This window comes from Corythoichthys intestinalis, chromosome 2 (assembly GCF_030265065.1).
Source record: "Corythoichthys intestinalis isolate RoL2023-P3 chromosome 2, ASM3026506v1, whole genome shotgun sequence".
In the NCBI taxonomy this organism is placed as follows: Eukaryota; Metazoa; Chordata; class Actinopteri; order Syngnathiformes; family Syngnathidae; genus Corythoichthys; species Corythoichthys intestinalis.
In genome coordinates this window covers 73,607,870-73,627,374 of record NC_080396.1, presented here as the reverse complement: position 1 = coordinate 73,627,374, position 19,505 = coordinate 73,607,870, and the positions used below count along the sequence as shown (strand labels likewise).

The following is a 19,505-nucleotide window of genomic DNA, read 5'->3' as shown; positions in this document are numbered from 1 at the left end:
GTCACGATGACGTCACCTCGCTTAGCAACGTGTCGCCATTTTGTGAAGGGGGTACGCACAGCTAAACATTCCATAGACAAACGTCTGAGATTCATATATTTCAGGTGTGTTTTGCGTCTTTTTTCCTAAAAACGTCCTAAACGTGGCTTACTATTATCACGAGTAACTGCCGACAGACGCGAGGAGTCGATGCAATTTAAAATTTGCGTTTATTGGCGTACAAAGCTGCCAATACAAAATCGCAGCTGATAGCTGGATAAACAAAGGAATGGCCTGCAGTGGAGTTCGGAAACATGTACAACTACCTCATAAAGTCACCCAGTAAGTTGACCTTTATCATTTACGTGGAATATGTACTGTGTGGAACTGAGAAAGTTGGTCGTATATACGAAGTGATTATTTCTGCAGTTACCAGTAATTCGCCTCCAAGCTTTATTTAGCCGTCAACACGTCACGGCATAATAATCAATTCCCACCAGGGATTGACTAATCAGAGCAGTTCACGGCAAAAGAAAAAAAAAAACGCTTTGCGAGTTGCCGGTTAAGGTAAAAATAACCACTGCCTAGTCTATTGAATCGTAGCAGCTAATTGGGGCAAAAAATAATCGATTAAACTCACCAGTAATAAAATGTCGGCTGCAAATGTAAATGTGCTTGTATTTAGGTTCCCACAGGCGAAAATAGTCCATGGAACCGTCGTCTTTTACTGTTCCTCGATTAATTGCGCTCAGCCATTTGTTTCTCCTTTTTTTCTCACGTGGAAGAGTGAAGAACTTCAAATGCGGCTCCGAACTCTTCCTTGTGTGACAACCCGCAACACAGCAACTTTTAGCCATTCCGACGGACAAAAGACGGCAAATAAGACGAAAGTTCAATGCGTTTCTATTATAAGTGACTCGTCTTTTACCCCATTGTCAATATGGCGACGCTTTGTTGTGGCTGGTGACGTCATTAAATGCCCGGATGTTCGACTGCCTCTATTTCTATTGACAAACAAGGAATGTTTAATAATTCACAGATATACACTTTAATTATTCATTTTTGTGTTTATGGAAACAAATGGTAAATGGAGAGTACTTATATAGTGCATTTATCTACATTGTTACGATGCCCAAAGCGCTTTACATTAGCACAAATTTACCCTTTCACGCACACATTCACACACCAATGGATGTTTAAAAACTCACAGATATACACTTCATTCATGTATTTATTGAAACAAAATAACACATTAGTTTCGACTTTTTTTCTCCAACTACATTTCCCATGATGCTTATTGATGAAACAGCAATTATTCCTCTACAATGTGTCTAGCTGTTGATTCCTATTTTTTCTGGTTATAATATCAAAACGTAGATTGAGTTGCTTAAGGGAAACATTTTTTTGGGCTGCTTGTTTTTTCGACTGGGCAGGTTTTACATTGTGATTGTGCTATCCCACATGTCACCCAGATTTCTCGTAGGTAGACAATTGAAATGGGGAAAAAAAGTTTTGACAAAGTAGGACATTGAAAGGATCAAAGTAGACATAAGCAAAACCTCTGAGGATTCTATTTAAATTCAAAGTTAAAAATCATACAAATACATGACAATGAATGACAAGTGGAGAGATCTTCTTGAAAAATGTCCATTTACGACCTCTTCCCATTGAAACCTGTGAAACACCAGAGCAGAGAGCAATTCAGCAAAGGCCAAGTTTAGGCTATAGAAATCCCATCCATTTTAATTGGGATGGCTGACTTGGCTTTCAATTAGACGAGACGATATTAGGTTAGATGAAACCTTCATCGCAATAGTGTCTAAGTGCCAAATGGATTGGACGTCTGTTGCTGTCAATGGCAACAGTAAGTGACCCAGAAATGCCCCAAAATAAAAAGGAATTGACCCCATGTCAACAAGAAATGACCTGTAAATGCCCCAAAATAAAAAGGGAGTGAACTGCTATCAACAGCAAGTGAAGCAGAAATGACGCAAAATCAAACAGAATTTGCCCAATATCAAGATGAAGAGACCTGTTGATGCCCCAAAATAAAAAAGGAAGTGACCCACAAACAACAGGAAGTGACCCAGAAGTGTCCCAACATAAAAAGTGATCAGCAGAGGCTGGTAGAGCTAAAAATTGTACTCACTTTACACGTTCAAAATAACTATCCAAAACGTCCAAAAGTATTGTATTATATTTAATGGTGGAGGATACACTGCCTTCTGGTGGTAGCGTTGGGTCTGGCTGGACTGTCGTTCAATAATGCTTCCATCCAGGAACTCCCAGATGTCTGGCATGGATGAAGGATAGCTGTGCCCTGGTTTCGCCCACATAAGGCTGTAAGTTGCTTCCGCTAATATATGTTTGTGTATGCATTTGTAATTAAGTTTAGGGTGACAATTTGTGGAGTTATGTGTGAGCGATTTGTAATGAGAACTGTAAATACGTTAGCTGTTGTATGTTAGTTGTTGAATATTCGTAGTGGATCTCTGTGACTAGTAATCACATTTTGGTGCTTCGAGTATTCGTTTAATTCAAGTGGCGTTGGTTTGTGTTGAAAGTGTTTGCATTTCGTTTTAAATTAATTTTGGTGGGTACACTGCCCTCTAGTGGCAACAATGAGTATGATATAACTCATTTCACATGGCTGAATTCACCTGCTCCCTGTTAAGACTGTTAAGACCAACATTGGCTAAGTTTTTGTTTCAGCTAATCTTTTTTTTAATCCATTCATAATTTTGTGGGTATATTTTGCTGTTTTGTTTTTTTTTAGGGTGGGAATATGTGTTTGAACCATTTGTTAAGAGCATTGTAAAAAAAAAATGTTAGCATTTTGTAGCAATTAAGCTAGTGGACTTTTGCTATGTAAGTTAGCCAATTGTTATTTTGTTGTACTTAGATCCTCATTTTTCTAATACCATTTGAGTCTCAGCTCAGGTATTTCTAATTTTTATGTTCCTAATGTGATTACTCGATTATTCGAACTAACTAGTTCACCGTTTAATGGACTACTAAGATAACTGATAGCTGTAACCCTACTTAAAACTCTGCATTTTTACTGTACCTAAGTTTAAACAATTTGAATTAAAAGTTCTACATGCATACTTTAATTAGATTACAGTTCTCAGTTTTTGTAATACTGTAAATCCACAATTCTGAATAAGTTCTGGCCAAGGTTGTTGAATATTCATAGTGGATCTCTCTGATTAGTAATCAAATTTTGGTGCTTCGAGTATTCGTTTAATTGAAGTGCCGTCGGTTTGTTTTGAAAGCGTTTGCATTTCGTTTTAAATTAATTTTGGTGGGAACACTGCCCTCTAGTGGCAACAATGAGTATGATATAACTCATTTTACATGGCTGAATCCACCTGCTCCCTGTTAAGAATGTGAAGACCAACATAAGCTAAGTTTTTGTTTCAGTTAATGGTTTTTTAATCCATTTGTGATTTTGTGGGTATGTTTAGCTGTTTTTTGTGGGAATATGTGTTTGAACCATTTTTTAAGAGCTTTGTAAAAAATGGACTTTTTAGCATTTTATAGCAATTAAGCTAGCGGACTTTTGCTATGTAAGTTACCCAATTGTTCTTTCGTTGCACTTAGATCCTCATTTTTTTATACCATTTGAGGCTCAGCTCAGGTATTTCTAATTTTTATGTTTCTAATGTGATTACTCGATTATTTGAACTAACTAGTTCACCGTTTAATCGACTACTAAGATAATTGATGCATTTTTACTGTACCTAAGTTTAGACCATTTGAATTAAAAGTTCTACATGCACACTTTGTTTAGGTTACAGTTCTCATTTTTGTGGTACTGTAAATCCACAGTTCTAATTAAGTTCTGGCCAAGGTTAGTGAATGTCCTACCAGTCCGCCCCTTGTGTTGCCAAAGTAGCGGCGTAAGAGTAGCGTTTGTTCTTCATAAATCTACTCAAGTAAAAGTAAAAAGAATGGCTTAATAAAACTACTCTTAGAAGTACAGTTTCCTCAAAAAGTTACTCAAGTAAATGTAACGGAGTAAATGTAACGCGTTACTACCCACTTTTGGTGGTCAGATATCAACAGGAAGTGACCGGTAAATTCCCCAAAATAAAAAGGAAGTGACCTGATATCAATAGAAGGAGAGCTAGTTTCATCAATGATTCACGTCGGCCCAAGTTGGCCTGCCGATAATGGCACGAAACGTTCATGGTTTCGCAAAGGGTTATCCCCTGACCTGGAGGCGAGGTGAGCAGTCGCAGGTTGCGACCTTCCTCCCGAAGTTGCAGTTGAAGAAGCTGCTGGAGCAGCTGACGCCTGAGCGTGTCCTGCACCAGGCCCATCCTCTTCAGCTTGTCGGCATCGAGACGGAGCAGCGCCCGACCTGACGCCGTTAAAGTCAAAAAGTCTGACCCTGTTGCCGCCCCCATCGACAGCCCTTACCTGTGATGGCGTGATGGGAGAAGACCTCCACCAGCACCAGGTAGTTGTGAGGGCAGTGCTTTTTCAGCCACCCGCAGACGTCTTGCTGCGTCCACAGCACTGCTGGCCGGGCCCGGCTCTGCGGCGCCGGGCTGGTGTTGTACACGCCGTAATTGTCGTCGCAACCGTACTGACCGACGTGATTAAACCGGGAAGGTTTTGCTCCAGGATAACCGTCCAAAAATGTGAAAAGTTGGAAGAACGTGAAATGTTTGGTCCAAACGGGAACGTGCAAATGAACAGGAAGGATTTGAATCTAATGTTCAATGTGACAACGGGATTTCAGCAAGGGTGTAGGTTTTGTCTCAATATTGGTAGGGACGATGTCACAACATAGCATGCATGTGCACTTTTTGCTGGGAATGGGACATTGATAAAACCAAACAGATTGGGTGAATGGGGGACAGGGCTACATTTCTCACAAATATGAATCTAATTAATTGATAGGCTAAATGATCATTGCAAAATACATCTATATTGACTTATACTATCTTTCACACTGCAAATTTAGACGTCTTAATCCATACCTGTCAACCCGAGGCCGTTGGCAATCTTACAAACAGTGACGTATGCCCTTACAAATTGGTGACTTATCTTACAACATCGTATATAGCGTGCAATATGAAACAAAAATCAAATTCAATTTTTTAAATAATATGAATTTATTGGTAATATTGTAACATATAACTTGGTGCAATCATAGAACAATCAATATCTTCAGCTACTTCATGATTACATTTAACATTGACTTTTGTTATAATTGTATGTAGCACTTTTGGCAATTTCTATCATGTCTTTTGATGGCTGCACGTCAGCTTGCAATTCAGTTTGACTTGAAGGTGGTTCGTTAGTGCATCCAATTATAAGTTAAAAAGGTCAACTGATAAAATTAACTTACCGATGCAATCTTTGAGTCAGGGAACATTTCTTTTGCTAATTCTGAAAGGTGATCAGCAATAGTTGCGGGCAAATTGTGTTCAGCAACAAACTGGCAGAATAAAATCTCCGCTTAAATCACTTTTCATTCTGCAGACTTCATCTTTATGACCAGTGTTGTTAATCTTACTTTTAAAAAGTAATTAATTACACTTACAAATTACTTCTCCCAAAAATTATTGAGTTAGTAACTAGGTTACCTGAATGTAAGAGTAATTAGTTACTTGTCAAAGTAACTGGTGTAACCTTTCATGTTTTTTTTTTTCATTAAAAAAAAAAAAAGCAAAAAAACATCGTAAACTTTGCTATGTTTGGAAGTCATTTAATGTTGTGAATCAACCGTTAAAGTTAGATTGAGTGATTTATTAGCTGTTGAAAACTTGCAGTAAAAAAAAAAAAAAAAGTTGTTATTTTGATCAAAAACTTATATATGTTAAATATTGCTTATTGATCCTGAAAATATAGGTGATTATCTCTGCATTTGGTGATTTTTGTGCATCTAGTGTAAAATCGGAGTTTTATAGTCATTTTAAGTGGTGTAATACTTATATAAAAAAAATAATTAATTGGGATATTATAAGGGAACGACTTTGAATTTTTTGATGCCGCTGCTCATGGAGACTCCTATATGGCTAAGGTGGGTGCCTGTTTAGGTCGGTAGAAGCTTTGGTTTTGAAAATATTTGAATTTGATGTTTTTGAAAATAGGCCCCCTACGAATCGACCTCGTTTCCCGTGTCATGTCAATACGTTATGAATTCTATCATTAAACACACTAACTTTTTGCTTAAAATAAATCTGTTAAGCTTATTTTCAGCTAGCTATTTTTCCTAATTTCAAGAAATCTGAGTAAAATTTACTTGAAGCACTGGCAGATCCTTTAACTTATTTCTAGATTTACACTGAAAACAAGGGAATTTAACTCTTTTTAAGGAGGTGTGTTTTTGCAGTGCATATGTGTTGGTTCAGGTGATAATAGGTGAAACCTTTGTTTTCAAAAACTACTAAAGAGACATTTTGAAAACTTCCAGAATAAATGTCTGGATTTTATCAGCTAATGTAAATTGCAATATTTGAACATAATTTAAATTATAATAACAGACACAATAAATACAAACCTGTTAATAATCTCTTAACTATCCAGGAATGCAAAAAAATAAACATTTGTCTAAAGACATCTCAACATTGCCTATCTAAATAAATAGATTAAATATAACTGAAAAAAACTTCTTAGTGTATGACAAAAATAAATAAAAATGGAGCCTTCCTTCAGGTAAAACACTACAGCTTTTGTCCACAAGCACAGCCAAACTTAAAAAAAAAAAAAGAAATCTTCCTTGGGCTGCTTTAAGACCATATAAATGAAATAAAAATGCAAATTGGGGAGAAGGCGGTAAACCTCGATTCACTACATTTCTCACAGTTTAATTAACGCTAACAGTAGAAAACACATACAGCCTACAGGAGGATATTCCTCTCAGAGCAGCTTCCTACTTGAGTTCCGGAAATTCACACAAATTAATGGTATGCTAACTCTGATGCAGGTCGGACTTTCAGTAGCAAAATTAGTGGTTAGTGGTTACAGTGGCTTCTGCTAGTGGAAAAACTTCTGATATTCCTCGTCTTCGAAGGGGCGGAGGCGGCATGTTGCATTTGTGTTGGGACTCGAGCTGTGATTGCGTGTGTGTGTGTGTGTGTGGGAGGGGGTGGGGGGATCAAGTCATCAGCCAGTCAAACATGCGTTTGAGAATAAAAAATGGACTGGCACATTCAGCAAGTGAAAAGGGGTCAATGTAAGTCTGAACATAAAGAAAGTAATTCATTTAATAATGACCGGGCCAATTCTATTCTTACAACATATGGAAAGACAATCTATAACTGAAGTCATTATATAATGCAAATAAGGTTGCTTAAAAGTTGACGGGGAGAATTTCAGCATCCTGAAAAGTTGGTGGTGTTATGTCCCTACCATTCCGATGCAAACCTACGCCCTTGAATTTCAGGGTCGCAAAGTCTCTGTTTTTGCTCAAAAATGTAAAATATTTCAACCTGTGTTCAAATGCAAACGTGTCAATGCACTGCAAAATTATTAAAAATGATGTGTGATGTCGAACGTGTCCGTTGGATCTGAAGAGGATTTTTTGGTCAAAAATGTGAAATTCGGCTCAAAATGGCATAATCATCATTACATTTTTGATCAAATACGGTTCCTTTTTTATCTAAATTGCTTTGTGAATGCAATCACAAAGATCAGTCCCAAATCTCCATTTTCGCTAAAAAAGGTGAAGTATTTTGTAAGTGAAAGGAATTTTTTGGTCAAAAAGGTATCTTGTGAATGAAGTGCCATTGACGGTGCTAGATGTCCAATTGTGTGGTGTTCAATTATCCTTCTGCTGTGAATTTCAATGAGTTTATCAATCGTAGCGGGAGGGTTGACAGACAATGAAAATTCCTTCATTTGCTGCCAAACCTCCAAAGATGGAGCAACACATGTAAACAGACATAAAAGATTGCCAAAGATGGGCTGAACAATGAACGCGGTACCTGCCGGGCTTCTGTGCCGGGCCGCCGCAGCAGCTTGACGGCGCGGCCTCCCTCCGTTGTCGCTCCGCGCCCCCGTCCGTCGTGCCAGGTCAGGTTGCCCCCCGTCCGGCCGCCAGGCTGCCGTTTCCGCTCGTTGGGCGGCACCTGGTACTCGGCGGCGGGCCGGCAGAAGGTGAAACTGGACGCCGCTGCGGAGATACAGGTCAAATCGGCTTTCCTGAATCCTATTTTGTAGCCGAAAGGAGGCCGGACACCTACCGTCCGCAGCCATGCCGCGCGGGACTGGACGGACGACGTCCCGCTTCCTTTTCAGAGTGTCTCTCGCTCTCTCTTTCTCCACGTGACACTTTCCGTAGAGTGCTGCCTCAGGCTCGGGCGGCCTGTAATTAGGGCAAAAGCTAGTGGAAAGTGACAAAGAAGGGCCTCCTCGCAAGTAAAATGCAGCCAGAGGGTTGTACGCCGCCCGGCCGTCATAAAAGAAACACGTGTTAGCTTTTCTTGTCAGTGTTTTCAAATACGAACCGTAGCTAGGGGCAAACGAATTGCCCGCGTGACGCCTAACCGACTGCCGTGAATCCATTCCGCCACAATCAAATGAGTCCAAAACTATTTCCATAGACAAAGATAAACAGAAAGTAGACTGGGATTGAACATAAATCAACAGAAAGTGACAGAAATTGAATAGGAAGTGACAGGGGTTAATTTGTGCTGGATCCTGCCGGAACAAGATCCGGCACCTCTTGATTTTGGCTTCCCTGTGTTCCGGGACTTATTTGGGCAGATTTGGCACCTCTCGTGTATAGAAAGTAATAATAATATTAAAAAACATTTTTAAAAAATGTATAAAATAGAATAATAATATGCATAAATTCATATACAGAACAAATCCCAAGAATAACATGTTAATAAAAACTTAACGTCATTTGAAAGAGTCAGAGATTTGATTTGTTGATGCACTGAAAAGCTGGACCAACAAATGACACACCTGACATGAAAAAAAAAAAAAAAAAGGAAAGGAAATTTGCGGCATCTCAGGAGCAAGCAGCCAGGATCAAACGGTATTTTTACATGCCAAAAAGACAGTTGCATTACTGTCTTTTTTTTTCAAAAAGAAGGAAGATGGTTCAAAATGAGTCAGAAAAGCAACAACAGGCGATGAGGGCAGCTGCAACAATCATGCTAATGGGAAGGACCAGGTGTAGCAGGAGGCTAGTGCCGCAGCAGCTAACCAGGTTCACGGACAAGCCAGCCATGCTGGGGCAGGAGGCTGCTACCGTGGCCGCAGCTGGTCAGGTTCAGCACCACCTGGTGTGGGGAGCCAGCTACAGCGCCAGCAGTCAGCCAGGCGGACCACCAATAGCCGGAGTAACAGGCCAGTTTGAGCAAGATACTGAATCCCACATTGCTCCTGGTGCTGCATCGCCAGTAGGTGGATGGCGATGTAGTATAAAGCGCTTTGAGCGCCTTGAAAGGTGGAAAAGCGCTACAAGTATAACACCATTTACCATTACCCTTATGGGAAGTTCGGGTTTGGGCTGCACAATTGTAAGGCGGTGGGAACTTTTTTTTTTTTTTTTTTTTTTTTAAAAAAAAACCTATCCTGTTCAGCTGTTTGACACGGAGAATGGAAGTCTAAGTGTCCAGTTGGTCTGAACAGTTTTAATGTTTCACATTGAAAGTATGACATACTCCCTTTGTGATCATTCAACATACCTCATTTATTATGACAAAGCAGCGAACAGGAAGGGGGTTATGGGGGAACATAAAAAAAAAAGAAACATAAGAAAGAAAGAAAAGCAACAACAAGAAACACATTGAACGTCTACACTAACTATTAATATGTTGGTGCTATCGTCAGCTAGATGTATTTCCGGTTGACACCATGTGGGGGGGCCCTGTTGACCAGGAAAAGAAGGGGAGGGGGGTGGGGGAGACTATAAGCTAAGTGATTGTGAGGGGTAGAGTATACACAAATCAGCACTGTGATCTAGAACCCAGTAATCGTGTGAATCCCTTGTGAGTGTAAGCCCATTGGCAACTGACCCTACGCCGCCCCACCGCCAATCCCGGCACCAGGACCCCCCACCCGAGCGCGCCCAATCACAACCAGCCGCACGTGAGGGGGGGGGGGGGTAGCGCAGCCCATCCCTCCTCCCACAGCCCAGCAAAGGAGCCATCGTCAACCCTAGAGCTGGGAATCTTTGGGCACCTAACGATTCGATTACGATTACGATTCAGATGGTCCGATTCGATTCTAAAACGATTATTGATGCACCCCCCCTTTTTTTTTTTTTTTTTTTTTTTATAAATGTTTTGTACATTAGTTCCAAAATTGTTCAAAAATACTCTCAGGCTAAACCAAACTACTATTTCAGTATCAAGTTAACATATAGCAGTAAACAAATACTGTATACAATAATAACAGTAAATAAAAAACTCCAGTCCCCATTCTGTATCAGCAGCTTTAAACTACATTCAATTAATTTAATGTTGTGAATCAACCGTTAAAGTTGTTAAAATTGCTCCCGTTAATCCATAATTTCCCTTTTGTCAACTTTCGACATGTGAAAGTTTTAAAACTATATTAAAGATAGATTCAAGTCAATATTTTACTGATTTAGGAGTATTTTAGATAAAAAGTTAATTAGGTTTGCTTGGAAGGTTCGCTACAACAGCCTTGCAGAGAAGTGTACTGCTTTAAGATGGCGGCCGTTTACTACGTCTGCATCTAGCTTTTTGTAGATGTGCTGCATACGCTACCGCTACCGTAGTGCATCTAGTCTTATATAAATGATATCTACCGTAACATTATGTGGATGACGTACTTCTGTAGCAGCTTCAGGTATGTTGTTGTGTTTTTTTTATCTCGTGGCATGAGTTGAGCTAGAGCCGTGAGTTGAGCATTGGCATTACCCGAGGGGCCGGGTAATGAAAAGCATGATGTTTAGCTACTCTCGCTCTGTTGCTCATTGACTGCGCGGCGCGCTGAGTGTGTTGTACTTCCGCTTTACTTGGCATATTTCAATAATCGGAATTTGGATGTTTGTGAATCGTTCTCGAATCTTCCACGGCCGAATCGCGAATAATCTAAGAATCGGAAATTTTGCACACCTCTAGTCAACCCCCTCCCCCCCCCCGCGGGACCCAGGGGTCCCATCAACCGGCCTTCAGGGAAGAGGGGACGCACCACCAACCCCACTTTGGGAACTTTGTGGCCAAAGAAGACGGGGGAGATGAACCTAGCAAAAGAATGGGTTTGTGTTATTTATTGTAATCTCTGATTTTTTTTTGTTTTACAAGTTAGAAACTAATTGTTGAGAAACTAATTGCTGACTGTGTACTGTAAGTCCCACCTGTGGTTATGTGGGCCATTGCCTGTGCTGTGCAGAGTATAGCCTAAATAAATGTTAAATTGTTGTCATAACATTTATACCATGGATATCATCTGAAATTGAGGCCTGTAAGTCCCACAGCATGGCAAGTGGGCATTTGCGTGTTGTTTTCAGCACCATTTTCTGCGTATGTTCCGGCACCTGTGCCCGTATCTTCATCTCTGCGCTGTCATACAGTATGTGCTTTGCAATCCAGCAACTTATGATTTACAATTAAGCACTGCCCAAGAGGATTCAAAATCAGCTGGAAGTGACCAGAAAAGAATGAAAAGAGATGCAGTCATGCCCAAAAATCAACAGGGAGTGACCCAAAACAAACAGGAAGTGACCCGAAATTATTCAAAATCAGCATGAAGTGACCCGAAATGAATAAAAATGTTGCAGTCATGCTAAAAAATAAAAAGGAAGTGGCCCAAAATCATTTAAATGTGATGCAGTCATGCCCAAAAATCAACAGTGAGTGGCCCAAAATGGACAGGAAGTCACCCAAAATGATCTGAAATCGAAAGAGACTAAAAATGAACAGGAAGTGACCCGAAATGATCCAAAAGCCACCCTAAATGATCCAAAATTAGTAGGAAGTAACCCGAAATGAAATAAAAGTGTTGCAGTCATGCCTAAAAATCAACAGGGAGTGGCCCAAAATGAACAGGAAGTCACCCAAAATGATCTGAAATCAATCGGAAGGCACCCAAAATGAACAAGAAGTGACCTAAAATGATCCAAAATTCGCATGAAGTGACCCGAAATGAATAAAAAAATATTGCAGTCCTGCACAAAAATAAAAAAGAAGTGATCCAAAATAAATTATATTTGATGCAGTCATGCCCAAAAAAAACCCCGGAGTGGCCCAAAAGGAACAGGAAGTGATCCGAAATGATCCAAACTGAGCAGGAAGTGACCCAAACTTTATTTAAAAGTGATGCAATCTTGACCAAAAATCAACAGTGAGTGGCCCAAAATGAATAGGAAGCAAGGGCGTAGGTTTGCATAGGGACGGTAGGGACATACGTACTGTAACACTACCAACTTTTCAGAATGCTCAAATTGTCCCCATCAACTTTTAATAACCTTATTTGCATTATATAATGACAATTCAATGAAAATTGACCCCACAATTATTAAATGAAGTATTTTCATTATGTTCAGGCTTACATTGACCCCTTTTCACTTCCTGAATGTGGCAGTCCAGTTTTTCCCCTCAAACGCACGTTTGATTGGCTGATGACTTGAAACACCCCCACACACACATTCACTCACCCCCCCGATAGAAATGCAACATGTCGACAGCATGTCGCCTCCTCCACCCTCTTCAGAGAGGAGGGAAATCAAAAGTTTTTTTCGGCCTGCAGCAGCAGCCACGTCAATGTTGTGGAGCTGGGGAACACACCACAAATTTTCCTACTGAAAGTCTGACCTGAATTTGAGTTAGAATAACAAACTGTGAGAATTTGCTAGCCTGCAAAACTCGAGTAGGAAGCTGCTTAGGGAGAAGTGTGCTGGCGTTTTCTATTGTTCACGTTAATTAAACCTTCTCCCCAATGTTCATTTTTATTTTATCTATATGGTCATTAGCCTATCAATTAATTAGGTTGATATTTGTGAGAAATGTAGCCCTGACCCCTATTCACCCAATCAGTTTGGTCTTATTAATGTCCCATCTCCAGCAAAAAGTGTACATGCAGGTTATGCTGTTAGATCATCACTACCAATGTTGAGACCAAACCTACGCCCTTGATAGGAAATCACCCAAAATGATCCAAAATCAATAGGATGGGATCCAAAATGAACAGGAAGTGACCCAAAATAATCCAAAACCAGCATGAAGTGACCGAAAATGAATTATAGTGATGCAGTCATGCCCAAAAATCAACAGCAAGTGGCCCAAAATGAACAGGAAGTCACCCGAATATGACCGGAGATCAATAGGGTGCTACGCTGTCACTCAAAGAACTTATCAGCTTTTCTTGTCAGCGTTTTCAACGACGAACGACAAGAAGTGGCAAACAGACGGCGTTACAATTTGGTTTGCCAGCAAGACGTAGGATTGCCGCTGTGAATCCATTCACGCATTTGATTGCGTTACATGAGTCAGTCCTGGAAACAAATCCAGCAACAGATGATGGAAAAGCTAGCAAAAGAAGCCAACTCCGTCCGGGTGTGTCGTCCAGATGCGCAAACACACGCGGCCAAACGAGTCAACGTCAAATGTAAATGTTACTCCTTGGCTGCCGTTGACCGTGCCGGACATCTAATGTCTAACGTCTCAATGGTGGACAGTGGGACAAGAGGCTCAACATTTTTGGTTAAAAAAACAAAACAACAATCTATTGATTTTGGCATATTTACAGGTCATTTCCTGATGATTTTTGGGTCACCTCATTTGAATTTTGGGGCATATAATTATTTAAGATGTTCAGTTCAAAATGTCTCCATTTCAAATTTCAAAATAATAATGAGGTAATGATAAGAGGTGACCTGTAAATGTGCCAAAATGAACAGGAAGTGAAGCGGAATCAACTGGAAGTGACAAATGAGTTCCATATTTTTACTGATTGGCCAACACACTGCCCTTCCCGAGGAACCTGCGGTGGTCAAATGAGTTTGACGGCCTTTATTTAGAGGTCACCAATCAAAATCATTTTGGATGAACGTGATGATGGGAACGGATCGATGGCGATTTCAACTTTTCTCGCTTGAAAAGTTATGTTTCTATAACAATTTAGAGACGGAACCAGCTCTTTGCCGATATCTGCTTTCCCGTTTCCTGTTTGTGCCCCGACTCACCTCATTTAGCACGCTAACAAGAGCGGCCCGTTGTAAGTAGTCGTTCGCACCAGGTTATTTTTAGCGCACTTTTTCCCATGCCTTTCTTCTCCGGGGTTAAACAAGCTCCCGTTGTGTGACGCCGAACACGGGTGCGGTTCTGGCCCGCTGGAACAAGCGCGGCTCTATTCCGCCCGGCGACAACGCCCGAGGACCCGTCCCTCCGTGCATTACACAGGCGCCGCTATTTGCACTTTGGAAATCTGGCCTATTCATTTGAAAATTGCCCATGATTCTGGGATGCCATTGACAGCCATGTACTTCATTCCATTCATTTCTAATGGCAAACATTTGCCCTTCATTTTCAATGGCAGGAAAACATTGGTGATTGTGTTTTTTGACCACTTATCATTACAGCTCATTGACATTCAACTGGGGCCCATATACAGTAGGTCAATGCCATTGACAGCCATGTATAGTACGTCTAAATTTCCCATTCATTTTCAATGGCAGAAAAATCTGTGTGGTTGTGATTTTTGACCAAAACGTTACCATTACAGCCTAGTGACATTCAACTGGGGCCCAAGTAAGTCGATGCCATTGACAGCCATGCAACAGGACGAATAGAATAGAATAGAATAGAATAGAATAGAATAGAATAGAATGTCCCCAAATCAACAGGAAGTGACCAGATACCAACAGTACGTGTCCCCGAAATGTCCCAAAGGTCTGTATCTACCACAACAAAGCCCCATCGTAATTCCTCCAGAAATTGCAGTTTCTAGCACTTTTACAAAACCTGAGAGGTCCTCAAAGTGCTTTACAACAAAGCAAAATATACCGGTTATGCATCATAAATAAAATGCACACACTTGATTCAATTCCAGGTCACGTCCTGTTGATTTTGGGAAAATTCCAGGTCACTTCTTGTTGGTTTCGGGTCACTTTTTGTTCATTTTGTAGCATTCCTGGGTCACTTTCTACTGATTTTTGGGCATATCCACTCTATACTTCATAGTGATTAACTTCCCAATAAAGAGTTCATGTTTTATTGGACTCAAACAATGCACACCCTTTTGCCAACCTGGCTAGGAGGGAGCGAGGGGGTGAATGAAGACAGGCACTGGCTCTCAATAGCCATTTAGCCACCTTGGACTTAACACGTCTGTGCACAGCGACGGCTCGTCAAGCTCAAACTAGCTGACGGTAAACCTCCACGGTCTGGAACAAACACTTAAAGACTTAACAGGTGCCAGTGGCTCCCTGCCCCCTCCACTCGCACCTTCTGCATGAGGCCGCTCTTTGTGCACTGCAACTGTTCTTTCAATTGAAGGGCTAGCAAAGCCAATCATATCGCCTATACAGTGTACAGGTAACGATCCAATAAAACCGAGAGTGATTGATTCAAAATATTTGATACATTCATTGAAAGCTTAAAAACATGCCATTTAATGATGGCATTTTCATGACTTAAACAAGAAATGACACGTAAAAAGCCCCCAAATCAAGAGGAAGTGACTCGGAAATGACCCAAAATCAACGGAAAGCGACCTAGAATTGAACCTAAATTACTAGGAACCGCTCTGAAATGAATAGGAACTGACACACGAATGCCCCAAAATCAACAGATAGTTTTTATGAACAGATTTATTCATTGATGGTAGCTTAGCATGTAATGCAAACGCAACCATCTATGTTTTTTTTTTTAATGATATATATATATATATATATATATATATATATATATATATATATATATATATATATATATATATATATATATTTTTTTTAGAATTCGCCAAAAACCAACCGTTCCCCCAAATTTGCCCAAAACTTTCCCATTCGTTTCTAATAAAATGCCATTGCCATGTATGTCGTTCCATTGATTTGTAATGGCCAAAATTTCCCATTCATTTTCAATGGCAGAAAAACATGGGCGGTTGTGATTTTTGACCAAAAACCTACCATTAAACTGGCGCCCAAATAAGTCGATGCCATTGACACCAATGTACGTCCATGCCATTGACACCCATGTATGTCAGTGCATTGACGGCCATATACAGTATGTTGATTCTATTGATGCCCATGTACTTGGATTCCATTGATGCACAATGTAAGTCGTGGCCATTGATGGCCATGTATGTCAAAATATCAACAAGAAATGACCTGATATCAACAGGAAGTGGCCAGGTAGTGTCTCCAAATCAACAGGAATTGACCTGATATTTCCTTTTTTTGTTGTTTTCATGAATAGCGTTTCTTCGGCGTACCGCACAGCCCGAACCGTTTGGTCCATCAACACCATACAAATACTGAAATGACTGGAATTCCTGTGTGATGCAGGTAATCCCCCAAAAATTACTGTTCGCGCCACAACGTGGGTTTTTTGAAAAAAAAAGTTTTTTTTTTTCAAAATATATCTAGTCCTACATTTTTTACCCGATTCACATAAATCATATGAAAAAAATTCAGTAGGGTAAGGGGGATAAAAGTTGTATACAGAATTTGCCAAAAACCTACGGTTCCCCCCAAATTTGCCAAAATGTTTCCCATTCGTTTCTGATGGGATGCCATTGCCATGTATGTTGTTCGATTCATTTGTAATGGCCCAAATTTCTCATTAATTTTGAATGGCAGAAAAACATGGGTGGTTGTGATTTTTTACCAAAAACTTACTATTACAGCCCATTGACATTCAACTGGCGCCCAGGTAATTCAATGCCATTGGCGGCCACATAAATTGATTCTATTGATGCCCATGTACTTGGATTCCATTGATGCAGAAGTGTACGTCGATGCTATTGACAGCTATGTACATCAAAATATCAACAGGAAATGACCTGATATAAACAGGAAGTGACTATATGTCTCCAAATCAATAGGAAGTGACCTGATATAAACAGTGACGATATAATTTTTCCAAATCGAAAGGAAGTGACCTGATATTTCCTTTTATTTATTTTTTTTTTGAATGGCGATTACTTGGCGCGCCGTAGAGCTCAAACTGTTTGACCCATCGACACTGTTCAAATACCGAAATGACAGGAATTCCTGTCCGATGCAGGGAATCTTTCAAATGACCCCCCAAAAATGACTGTTCGTCCAAAACCTGGGTTTTTTGAAAAATTTTTTTTTTTTTTTTTCAAAATGAATTTAGTCTACATTTTTTATTCAATTCACACAATTCATACATCAAATATTTCAGGAAGGTAAGGGGCATAAAAGTTGTGAACAGAATTTGTCGAAAATCTACGGTTCCCACCAAAATTTGCCAAAAACATGTCTTTCTAATGGTATGCCATTGCCGCGTAAGTCGTTCCATTCATTTCTAATGGCCAACATTTCCCATTCATTTTGAATGGCAGAAAAACATGGGTGGTTGTGATTTTTGACAAAAAACCTGCAATTACAGCGCATTGACATTCAACTAACTGGCACCTAAGTAAGTTGATGCCATTGACAGCCATGCATGTCCATGCCATTGACAGCCATGTACGTCCTTACCAATCACGGCCATGTATGTCGATGCCATTGACATTCATGTATCTCGATTCTATTGATGCCAATGTACTTGGATTCCATTGACAGCCATTTATGTCCATGTCATTGACTGCCATGTACGTCCTTGCTATTGACGGCCATATATGTCCTTACCAATGACGGCCTTGTACAGTATGTCGATGCCATTGACAGCCATGTACTGTATTTCGATTCTATTGATGCCAATGTACTTGGATTCCATTGACAGCCATGTACCTTCATGCCATTGACACGAATGTACGTCCATGCCATTGACGGCCATGTATGTCCATGCCTTTGACTGCCATGTACGTCGTTGCTATTGACAGCCATATATGGCAAGGCAAGGCAAATTTATTTATATAGCACAATTCAACACAAGGCAATTCAAAGTGCTTTACATCACATGAAGATCATAAAAATCACAATAAATCAATAGAACGTAAAAACAAAGACAATCGAAAGAGGAACTAAAATTATACAGAAAAATCACATTTAATCACGACTACAATAATAAAAAAAAAGAAAGAAAAAAAATAATTATTGCTACTAATGATAATAATAATAATTAAATTCAGCAATGGAGATAAAGCACAAGAGGAATAGAAAGCAAATACTGTAGCTTGAAATATATAGACAGTTATGGATATGCTGTTCTAAACAGGAGCGTTTTTAGCCCTGATTTAAAGGAGTTAACCATTTGAGCAACTTGTTCCAGAGGTGAGGCATATAATAACAAAATGCTGCCTCACCCTGCTTGGTTCTTATTCTTGGAACATTCAGGAGACCGGTTCCAGACGACCTTAGGGGTCTAGATGTTTCATAGGAATCTAACAAATCAAGCATGTATTTATGGTCTAAGGCCATTAAGCGTTTTGTAGACGAGCAGTAGTATTTTATAGTCTATCCTTTGACTCACTGGAAGCCAGTGTAACCAATTCAAAACCGGTGTAATGTGGTCCAGTTTCTTTGTATTTGTGAGGACTCTGGCGGCAGCATTCTGTATTAGCCGATGCTTCCTGACTGATTTTTTCCAAGACCTGTAAACATACTGTTGCAATAGTCCAATCTACTGAAAATGAATGCATGTATATGTTTTCCATGTCTTGTTGAGTCAGAAGCCTCTTAATTCTGGCTATATTTTTTAGGTGGTAATAACCAGATTTAGTGACGGACTTCAGATGGCTATCAAATTTTAGGTCTGAGTCAATAATTACGCCAAGATTTCTGACTTGATTTATAGCTGTAAGTGACTTGTGCTAAGGTGCCTCCTTATCTTTGACCTTTCCTTTTTTCGCCCAAAAATGATCACTTCTGTTCTCTCCACATTTAGCTGGAGAAAATTCTGGCACATCCATTCATTGATTTGATATATATGTGGATTCTATTGACACCGATGTACTTGGATTCCATTGACGCATGTGTGAGTCGATGCCATTGACGGCCATGTACATCAAAATATCGACAGGAAATGACCTGACGTCAACAGGAAGTAATGTCTACAAATCAATGGGAAGTGACCTGATATGAGATAACAGAAAGTGACCCTGAAATGTCCCCAAATCAACAGGAAGTGACCTTAAATCAGCAGGGCGTGAGCCTAAGGGGTTTACCTGCGAAAGCAAAGCTACCATCGCAATTTCTCCAGAAACTGCATTTTCTATTTATAAATGTACTTATTAACAAGAACAATATCAAATAACGTCATACTAATGTCATAATAATGATATTAAAAGTATCTTTTTAAATGACTTTCCTCTGGGAAAGGTTAAAAAATGTTATTATGGTGGTTGGCACCTAATGCTGGCCAATTACTGTACCGGCCAGTGTACGCAAAACATTAATGTTGAAAATGATTTCCCTTGAAAATCCATGATGAAGGAGGAGAGCCACACTGATTCCTCCC

The 19,505-nt window shown here is 40.0% G+C and overlaps 1 protein-coding gene across 1 annotated transcript in view; it reads right to left on the bottom strand.

The window, feature by feature from the left end:
* Positions 1–1,203: 1,203 nt before the first annotated feature.
* The window catches only part of LOC130904506 (sterile alpha motif domain-containing protein 10-like), a 37,421-nt gene continuing 19,119 nt past the window's right edge, over positions 1,204–19,505 (bottom strand). Inside the window, exons 2-5 of the mRNA XM_057817299.1 lie at positions 8,181–8,302; positions 7,923–8,110; positions 4,405–4,573; positions 1,204–4,345 (exon numbers count right to left, since the gene is read on the bottom strand). Of these exons, the coding sequence (XP_057673282.1) occupies positions 4,041–4,345; positions 4,405–4,573; positions 7,923–8,110; positions 8,181–8,193 (675 nt within the window). The 5' untranslated portion in view covers positions 8,194–8,302 and the 3' untranslated portion in view covers positions 1,204–4,040. The remainder of the gene's footprint in view (positions 4,346–4,404; positions 4,574–7,922; positions 8,111–8,180; positions 8,303–19,505) is intronic.